General features: G+C 26.3%; 7 protein-coding genes across 7 annotated transcripts in view, besides 13 other annotated features; 5 read left to right on the top strand and 2 right to left on the bottom strand.

The window, feature by feature from the left end:
- Positions 1-101: 101 nt before the first annotated feature.
- Positions 102-1,049, top strand: EDI_067220 (uncharacterized protein; the record flags this gene model as incomplete). The annotated part of the gene is made up of 1 exon (XM_001737134.1): positions 102-1,049. The coding sequence occupies one exon, from the start codon at positions 102-104 to the stop codon at positions 1,047-1,049; it is 948 nt and encodes a 315-aa protein (XP_001737186.1).
- An 84-nt stretch (positions 1,050-1,133) lies between these two features.
- Positions 1,134-1,164: a sequence feature (AT_rich).
- A 102-nt stretch (positions 1,165-1,266) lies between these two features.
- Positions 1,267-1,310: a sequence feature (AT_rich).
- Positions 1,311-1,434: 124 nt separating this feature from the next.
- Positions 1,435-1,472: a sequence feature (AT_rich).
- A 177-nt stretch (positions 1,473-1,649) lies between these two features.
- On the top strand, positions 1,650-3,026 carry EDI_067210 (uncharacterized protein; the record flags this gene model as incomplete). The annotated part of the gene is made up of 1 exon (XM_001737133.1): positions 1,650-3,026. One exon carries the CDS (start codon positions 1,650-1,652, stop codon positions 3,024-3,026), a length of 1,377 nt encoding a protein of 458 aa, XP_001737185.1.
- Positions 2,644-2,665: a sequence feature (AT_rich).
- A 17-nt stretch (positions 3,027-3,043) lies between the features above and the next one.
- Positions 3,044-3,086: a sequence feature (AT_rich).
- Positions 3,087-3,131: 45 nt separating this feature from the next.
- Positions 3,132-3,193: a microsatellite.
- A 22-nt stretch (positions 3,194-3,215) lies between these two features.
- EDI_067200 (uncharacterized protein) lies at positions 3,216-3,968 on the top strand (the record flags this gene model as incomplete). Its single annotated transcript, XM_001737132.1, has 1 exon — positions 3,216-3,968. The coding sequence occupies one exon, from the start codon at positions 3,216-3,218 to the stop codon at positions 3,966-3,968; it is 753 nt and encodes a 250-aa protein (XP_001737184.1).
- Positions 3,966-4,003: a sequence feature (AT_rich).
- Positions 4,004-4,035: 32 nt separating this feature from the next.
- Positions 4,036-5,295, top strand: EDI_067190 (meiosis-specific serine/threonine protein kinase MEK1, putative; the record flags this gene model as incomplete). The annotated part of the gene is made up of 1 exon (XM_001737131.1): positions 4,036-5,295. One exon carries the CDS (start codon positions 4,036-4,038, stop codon positions 5,293-5,295), a length of 1,260 nt encoding a protein of 419 aa, XP_001737183.1.
- Positions 5,295-5,357: a sequence feature (AT_rich).
- Positions 5,358-5,403: 46 nt separating this feature from the next.
- Positions 5,404-5,461: a sequence feature (AT_rich).
- Positions 5,462-5,479: 18 nt separating this feature from the next.
- EDI_067180 (uncharacterized protein) lies at positions 5,480-5,890 on the bottom strand (the record flags this gene model as incomplete). Its single annotated transcript, XM_001737130.1, has 1 exon — positions 5,480-5,890. The coding sequence occupies one exon, from the start codon at positions 5,888-5,890 to the stop codon at positions 5,480-5,482; it is 411 nt and encodes a 136-aa protein (XP_001737182.1).
- A 135-nt stretch (positions 5,891-6,025) lies between these two features.
- Positions 6,026-6,086: a sequence feature (AT_rich).
- A 39-nt stretch (positions 6,087-6,125) lies between these two features.
- Positions 6,126-6,229: a microsatellite.
- Positions 6,230-6,340: 111 nt separating this feature from the next.
- On the top strand, positions 6,341-6,652 carry EDI_067170 (thioredoxin, putative; the record flags this gene model as incomplete). The annotated part of the gene is made up of 1 exon (XM_001737129.1): positions 6,341-6,652. One exon carries the CDS (start codon positions 6,341-6,343, stop codon positions 6,650-6,652), a length of 312 nt encoding a protein of 103 aa, XP_001737181.1.
- Positions 6,653-6,654: 2 nt separating this feature from the next.
- Positions 6,655-6,938: a sequence feature (AT_rich).
- A 594-nt stretch (positions 6,939-7,532) lies between these two features.
- EDI_067060 (uncharacterized protein) overlaps positions 7,533-9,259 on the bottom strand; it is a gene marked incomplete at both ends in the record, with an annotated part of 3,285 nt that continues 1,558 nt past the window's right edge. The window contains one exon of the mRNA XM_001737128.1: positions 7,533-9,241. Coding sequence (XP_001737180.1) covers positions 7,533-9,241 — 1,709 coding nt within the window. The remainder of the gene's footprint in view (positions 9,242-9,259) is intronic.
- Positions 9,144-9,164: a sequence feature (AT_rich).

Below are 9,259 nucleotides of genomic sequence, written 5' to 3'. Positions count from 1 at the left end.
ATCACCATCTCAAGACGATTCACCTACACCAAATATTGCAGAATATATTAAATCAATTCCTTCATGGTCACCTGGAAGAACAAATGATATTAGAAGATAATATGAAACGATATCCTGCTTCACAAAATGCTGAATTTAAACGACTCACATTATTAATGACAAATTTACCTAATAAACGATTAAGAGATGTTTCATTACGTGTAAAATATATGAAAGCAAAAGAAAAACAAGATATTAGTTGGGAGAGTTTTCTTCATTCTTCTTTCGGTCAACAAAGGGTTGAAGTATCTCCTTCTCATTCTATTAAATCTCCTCGTGCTACTCCTACTGATCGTGATGACCAACCTAAACGTTCTAGACGTACTCCAATTAGAATAAAAAAAGAAGATGATGATTTGTCTATGTCAAGTAATTCAAATCAAGTTTCTTCTGTTAATTCTTCTACTATAAATGTTAGAGATGCTAATTCAATGTCAATATCTTCTAATGCCCCTCCTCCTTTAGTTACTACTATGGCTCAACCAATCACAATTCAACACCCACAAATTCAAGTCGCTCCACAACCTCGTGTCACAGTTCCTCAATCTGCTGTTATATCTCAACCCCCTAACCCTTCTTATCCTCGACCAAATGCCTTTCCACAAAACTCTTATTTACCATCTTCAATAGGAAGGACAGCTCCAATAATGTATCAAACACGTGACAGAGGTTATAGTTTAGATGACCAAACATGTGACCATTTGATTGGTGAAAATGAACGATGTTTAGAAGCGATAACAGCAACAGTCATGAGAAAACAAGGAGACTTCGGTGATTATATTTCAGTCTTTAGCTCTAATGTCAATAGATTACTTCAAATCACAGAAAGAATGACTGCTAATCTTCCATTATTTTATTTCTCCCCAATAAACATCAACCCACCTAAATTTAAAAAGGTAGATTTACCTCAAGAACCAATAAGAATTCAACCAACTTATGGATTGGAATTTCAATTAGGAAAAGGGAATGTAAGAGATATCTCTATTGATGGAAGAAGAGACATATTGTAATTGTTTAATTGATGGATTGTTTCTTTTTAGAATAGACACTTTAAATATGTGATTTATCTAAAAATAAGACATTCTAAAACAAACTATTTTTAAGTTAATAAATAAAATTATAATTCTGAAGAGCTATTGAATTATTCATTCTTTTGTATCATTCAATTTATTTCTTTTATACTTTAAATCTTTGGTTTTCTTTTCTAAATCACTGAAGACTTAAAAGATTTATTTAATAAATAAACATAATATAAAAACAAAATTATTTTTCTTTATTGTTAGTTGAATTTACTTTGATAAAAATATCCCTTTAACTTTTTGTAGAAAAACACATATTAGAATGAATTGAAAACAATTCTAACTTCTGTGATGAGTTACTTACATTGTCAAGTCCATATAATGAATTTTTTTAATAAAACAAAATTAATAATAGTTTTACCTATTTTCAACTCTGATTAAACCATTATTGTTCAGAAAAAACTAACATTTAAAAAGACCCTTTTTAAAAGGGGATAGAAAAATAAAGAAAAACAATGCTCTTTTTGATGAAAATAATAATGAGTAAAATAACTGAGAGTCTTCTACAAAGAACTTAAAAATTGATTAAAGATGATACCAATTAATAAAGGAATCTATCTATACGAATTTCAAAGAATCAATATTCCATTACCAACACACTCCTTTCTGATTGCAGAGAATGAGAAAGGATATTGTAATGTTTGTGGTAAATATTGTGAAAAAGATGAGACAGTACTATGTCAGAAATGTGGTATAATAGTGCATTACAATTGCTCAGAGTATGCATATTCCTATTGTCTAACCAAGCTGTCCTATCTGAGTGGTTATACGTTAAGCTTAGAAGAGTATCTTGCTGCTTCATATACACCTCACCAACCTCATTTAATTATAGAATCAACAACACGTCCTTTTATTTGTCAATCTTGTAATAGTGAAATTGAAGGAAAGTGTTATAGGTGTTTATGTTGTGACTCAGTATTTCATATTGATTGTAAGCCATTAAGAGATTGTAAATTATGTCGTACATCTGATCCTCTTCAACACCATATGCTTCATGGCGCAGATAAACTCTGTTTTGTATGTAGAGAGTCAATAGAAAGAAAAGCTGGATTTCATTGTTGTTGGTGTTCGGTAAATGTTCATGCCAAATGCTTATCTCTATTACCATCACATTGTTCTTATGGTAAACTTGCTTCTATATTAACTAAACCTCACTTAGAATCAAATCTTCTTGTTGTAGATTGTGTAACTAAATCAAACGAATTTTATTGGTCATTATTGCACTTAAATCCACGACAATTAGTTTATTCTATAAAAGATTACAGATCCCAACTCATTGTTTATTGTCAAAACCTCCAAAGTTTTAATTCTAAATTGTCTTTGTTTACAAACGAAAATAAGATTGTTGTTACCAATGGTGATTTAGCACAAACCTTTGGTTGGAATATCCCATTTAAAGATGTAATACAAAACATAACCCATTCAGTAGAAATTAATTGTGATATATGGAATGTCAGTCATCTTAACAAAGAATTTTGTTGTTATTGTGGTATAGGAATTGATGCATACCAATTAAGAACAAAAGAAAATAAATTAATTAAAATTATGTTAGAGAAACACGTTCATGTGTTCCTCGGTGATAAACAACTTAGCTTAAAAGGATTGTGTGGAGTTATGTTTATGAATATACCGTTCTATCAAAACACTAGGTTTGTTGATCAACTAGATGCAACACCAAATGATAGATTAATAGAAATTATTGGTTTCATTTCTGCTAATCATTTTATTGTTTGTGAGACTGGTTGTTTAATGCCAAAGCATATTGGAACTTCAAGAGTTGTTAAAATTGTTGTTTTTGAAGAAATTGACTTTGAAATTGATGGGTGTCTTTTAAAGTTATCTCCTGGAGTTTATGTGATTCAGTCTTTCCGCCAGTTAACATTCCTTGCTTATAAAAAACGTCCATAATGAAAAAATTTTCCATGTTTTATATAAAATAATTGTTTTATTCAATAATTAATTTTTTTAGAATACACATAGAATTTCGATATATAAAACAAGAAATGGATAATAAAAATTAAATAAAAAAGAAGAAAGGGAAATAGAATAAAAAGAATAAAAAGAAATAATATAAATTATTATTCATCAAATCAACAGATGATATTATCCCTATTATTGTTTCTTTGTGTGTTTGCTGACAAATATTATGTTGTTGATGATTTCCATTCGTTCACTTATTTCCCGATCAACAAATGCACTTACTATGATGGAAATTATTATGAATATTTGTTTAATGAACCAGCATTAGTATTATCCATTGCCACTTATGCCGATAAATTATGCACTATCCAAATAGAAAACAAACACAAAACAATTGATTTAAATCAAATCACTGATTCATTTAACAACTCCCTTCAATACATTCATATCCCATCATCTGAATGTACTGCTGATTTTAAATTAGAAAGAATAACAGGATATACAGTAACTGTATTTAAGAATTATTGTGTTGCAAATGAAACTGAAGGAACAGTTCTATCAACACTTCTTATAAATAACACTAACACATATGTTGGATTTGCACATAAAATTAATAAAGATAAAGAATGTGAAACATACACAAAATACAACATAATATCTGAAGTAGGATGTGATAGAAAACATAACAGATATTACATCAACACTACTATTTGTTCAGAAGGAGAAATATTTAATGGAGAAGAATGTATTTGTAATTCATATGAAAATTATCAATTAGAAGAAGAAGAATGTGTATTAAAATTAGAAGAAGATAAATTAAAAGCAGGTCAATTAGTTTCAGCATTAATAGTAGTAATAGTATCAGGATTAATATTTGTTGGATTAGTTGTGTTTGCAACAATGAAAAAGATTCTTCACAGAAATGAGTAATAAATTTTTAATTTAAGATTTTCAATTTTTAATTTCAAATACAAAAACTCAATTGTAGATACTTGTAATGTCAACTACAGACGAGTCATGGGGGAAGTTAAAAAGCACAAAACTTCAACAACCTTCTTTGTCATTATTTCTTGATAAAACAAATGTTGGGAGAAATAAATCACTTGGACTAAAGTCTGAGAAGATTAGTTCACATCATTTTACCATCCTTACTAAAAAAGTTAATAACACTCGAATTACCACTATCATTGATACTTCAAGAAATGGGACATGGTTAAATGGAGTTTTACTAGAAAAAGGTGTTGAAACAGTTATTAATATGTTCGATGAAATATCTGTGCTTAGTCCTGAATTAAAAGAGAGTGCACAATATCTTTATTTTGAAATGGGAGTTATAAATCAGTTATCAGAACATTTCAGTAATTTTTTTAAAAGATATATAATACAAGAATTAATTGGGAGAGGGTCATTTGGACAAGTACGTAAAGCATTTGATATGACAACAAAGGAAGTTAGAGCTATAAAAATAATGAAAAATAAACCAAATAAGAAATATAAAGAGAATGAAATTGTACAATCTCTTCATCACCAGAACATTGTTACTACATATGAAAGTTATCAAATTGGAGAATATATTATTATTGTTATGGAATATTTACCAGGTGGATCACTTCAATCAATACTAAAAAGGTGTGGAAAAATAGATATTCAAGTATTAAAAAAAATTTCTTTACAACTACTCAATGGCTTACAATATCTTCATTCTAATAAGATTGTACATAGAGACATTAAACCAGAAAATGTATTGTTTAGTGGAATTAAATCAGAAATTAAAATAACTGATTTTGGAACTGCAAGAATTGTAGGAGAAGGTGAAATGGCAAAGACATTATGTGGGACACCAACATATTTTTCACCAGAATTACTCCGAGGATGGAATGAATATAGAAAGACATTAATAAGTAATGAACAGTCTAAAGAAAAAAAGAGTTTTTCATCGCAAGAACTTCAATATGATGCATTTAAAGTTGATGTTTGGAGTTGTGGTGTATTGATGTATACATTAGCAGTTGGAAGAAATCCATTTGAATTTAATGGACATTTTGAACAGAAGAAATTGTTTAATGGAACTTTCAATACAGATGAATTATTTTCATGTCTACCAACTGAATTAAAAGACCTGATTGAACACATGATAGTAATAGACCCATCAAAAAGATATTCTGTAGAAGAGTGTTTGTCACATGAATTCTTTACAAAAAAACTAAAAACTACACAATTTGAATTACCAAAGAGAAAAAAAAGATATGACAAATGATATTTTAAAGTATTTTTTAAAGGTTTTTTTGAAAAAGAAAAAAAAAAGAAAATTTAATTTTTCTTTACAATCAACCTCAATATTATAAATTTACTTTTTTTCTACTCCTTTTTTTTTTAACATTTTAAAATAAAAATTAACAAAATATAAGAAAATTTATTAAAAACAATGATCGATTATATATTCATTTCAAAATAATATTATTTCTACAATTTTCACATTCACTAAGAATATCTGCAATTTGTCCATTTTCTTTTTGTAATTCACTAGTTTTAAGTTTCATCAAAGCAATTTCTTTTTCCATAGTGATAATTTCTTCTTTCTTTTTAATACGACATTTACGTAAACTTTCTTGAGCCTTGATTTTTCTATCTACACCTTTTAAGATATCCACTTCATCTTCAGTTAATTGTCTAAATTGTTTAACTCTTCGTTGGTACTCATTAAATTCATCTTTGTGCATAGTCCTTAGAATATTTATTTCTAAAAGACTGTGTAAATTGGTTTTAATAGGTTTACCATTACATACTACAACACAACTCCCAGAATCCTCTTCTCCCTGGTGTATGTTGAATGGATTATATGCACTGTCCATTACAATTTCTAAGTGTAGCCATATAGTTCTTTCCTTTTTGTTTGAATTTCATGGCGTCATGTAGTTAAGAAGAAAAAGAATATTCTGTTTATTCTTTTTCTTCCATTAATTTCAAGTTTGACTGATGACGCAACGAAAAAAATTTTATTTATGTTTTAGATAATAACAATTTTTATTTTTAAATATTGTTATTTATCTCATATTTTACAATAATAAACAAAGTTCAGAAAAGGTTAAAAAACAAAAAAAAGTTAAATCATAGAATTATTTATAGAAAAGATAAAAAAGAGAATAAAAAAGTGAGAAATAAAAAGAAGGTCTAGACAAAAAAAAAGAAAACTAGAGAAGTTAACAAATGGACCAAAAGTATTTGTGAACACGTAAAATACTTCATTAAACTGTATTTAATAATAAATTTCAATCTTTAAATCCATTTAATTAGTTATTGTTATGGCTGTACTTCATATCAATGCCCTTGATCAACTTACTGCTCTTCTTTCTACTGAAAAAGTTATCGTTATTGATTTCTTTGCTACATGGTGTGGTCCTTGCAGATCTATTGGCCCATATTTTGAAGAACTTGCTGGGCAACACAATAACATTAAATTCGTTAAAGTTGATGTAGATCAAGCTGAAGAAATTTGTGTTAATTATAAGGTTAGATCAATGCCAACATTTGTTCTTGTTAAAGACGGAATAGAACAAAAACGTTTTAGTGGAGCAGATAGAAATGCTTTAAAACAAATGATTGAAACAGCATAATCAAATTTTCAATTAATTATTTAAAGAATTTTTTATATTCTTTTTTTTTATTAAAACAATATTTAATTTAAACTTTAAACTTATCTTATAATTTAATTCCCTAATTTATAATAAGTTTGTTTATTAAGTAGGACTTTTTTTATTTATTGAAACAAATAAATCTAAAAATAAGAGATTTCTTATTTTTGTTATATTTATTAAGCACAAAATAAATATTTTTATATAAAACATTCAACTAATTTAATTCAAGAAAACAAAAGTAATAAAAAGATATAAAATAAATTAAGGTATTGATTTATATTGTCAAACTAATAACAAACACACTAACTAATAATACAAATAACAGCTCACTCATATAAAGAAACAAAAGTTTTAGACAATAGCATTGTTATAAACTATTTATTCTTTTTTTGATATTCCTTTATGCCAACAGTGTTAATGCATCAATGAGAATTTCTTATTAATTCACTAAAATTAAATAGTTTTTTTTTGTAAATCATTCTTTGCAATAATAAACTTGTTATTTAATATAATGTTCTGTAATTTTTACTCTCCTTTTATTGAATAAATTTAAATTATTCATTTTGTTTTGAGTATTATTTTTACTTAATTTTGGACTTCACTACTAAAATCAAATTTAAGAAGTAATAATAAGGACATAGAGAAGACTATTTTTATGTTAGTGATTTAAAATTAATTCTAGTAAAAGTGAAGTAATGCCTTTACGTTAACGTTAAATTAATTAAGTTATCATCCTATTTAAATTTATTGTTTTAATAAGTTATCTAGTTTCTATTAAGGTATGTTTCCTATGATAGTTGCATATCTTTTAAGATTTATGTCAGTTTAAAAATTATTATTTTCTCTTTTATTATCACCACTATTTGTCAAACTTTTCTTTTTTTTCTTCTTCTTTGGTTATTGTGTTTTGGTGTGAATCTTTGAAACTAACATAATTTTTATTGTTCCATAATACTATAAAATTGTTTAATGATTCTCTTGAAAGATAAGTACCAATAATATCATTAAATATCCATTGATCAGGGTTTGACGGTGTAATATTCATTCTTTGAATAATATCGTCTGAGTACTCTTGAAGCATTTTATTAGGAGAATCTCTTTGAATAAGTCTCATAATTTCTCCTTCAATAGTGTCAATAATTTCTTTTTTATTTCTATAACCAATAAATTCAATTTTATCAATACATTTAATTTTAATTTCTCTCATATTCCAATCAACTACTTTAATTCCAACAACATACTCTTCAATTTGGGTTTGTTCTGGAATATCATCATCAACAAAAATAACAACATCATTTTTAATTTGTTGAGTAGATTCTTGAGTTTCAATTGAATATAAAAATTCACAAACATTTCTTCTTCTTTTTCCAATCCATTGGTTATTCTTGCTTTTTTTCATAATAACTTGTAATACTGGTTCTTCAATTCTTAAATTTTCATTAATTTGAATGTATTGATTAAATTCTTTTTCAACAACTCTACAATAAATTCGATTTCGAATAAGAGAACTTTTAATACTTTGAAGTTGTTGAAGGATATTTAAATCTTTTAATGTACAAACAGCCCTTTTATCATTGTCATTAAAAATAGTTCCTTTCCATAAAATACTCATTGGATTATTAATTAAATTTCCTTGGTATTCTGTCTGACATTTTTTATTATATTTTCTTTCAGTTTTAAGAAGCAAGTTAATTTGTTCTTCATTATTAATTTTTTGACTTCCATTAATTGCTTTATTAAATTCAATAATTCCATTAAGTTCTTCAGAATATTTTTCATTTAAAGTAATACATTTTTGTTGAATGGAGCATTGAGTTCTTTGAGCCTGTTTATTTAATAGTTTAATTGAATAAGTTTCTGTTCCATTCCATCCTCTAGTAAGAATAATTAATTTATTGTTTGTATTAACAAATGAACTAATAACTCTATCTTTCTCTAACCATAAAGTAATTTTTGAAAGACATTCTAAATTGATTGCTTTACAACCAACTTCATTGACTTTTTGATAACTATTTTGAGTATTAATAATGTGTTGTTTTTGTGATATAAACGAAAGAAGAGATAATTCATTAAGATGAGTATAATAATGATTTTTAATTCCATGACTCATATAAAAATAATAAAAGCCCATAATTCTTTCAAGATTGTTTTTTATCAATATTACATCATGATCAGCAATATATTTCATCATTTCATCAACATAAATAAATAGGTCATTCCCAATAGACTCATTATAAGTTGAGTATTCTATAACTTTATCAATAAAACAATTAATAATTTGAGCAGATGAATAATGAATCAACCTTTGAACTATTTCAATCATTACATGTGTAAGGCCTTTAATAATTATTTGTAACTCAGTAATGCTATCAATAATTTGTAATACTGAATCAAAAATTCTATATAAACTTACAAACTCAATTGGATTAAAATTCTGAAACAAAGAGTCAACTATTTTTGTTATTGTTTCTTTAAAATTATATAAATAATTCGTAATTTCATCTGGATTTAATCGAGCAAATACAGAAATAAAATTTGAAATAGAGTTTAAATATTTTTCATAATACCCTTTAGGAAAAGTACCAA

Source organism: Entamoeba dispar, genomic scaffold (assembly GCF_000209125.1).
Source record: "Entamoeba dispar SAW760 scf_1105229460369 genomic scaffold, whole genome shotgun sequence".
NCBI lineage: Eukaryota > Evosea > Mastigamoebida > Endamoebidae > Entamoeba > Entamoeba dispar.
This window is presented reverse-complemented; position numbering and strand designations above follow the sequence as displayed.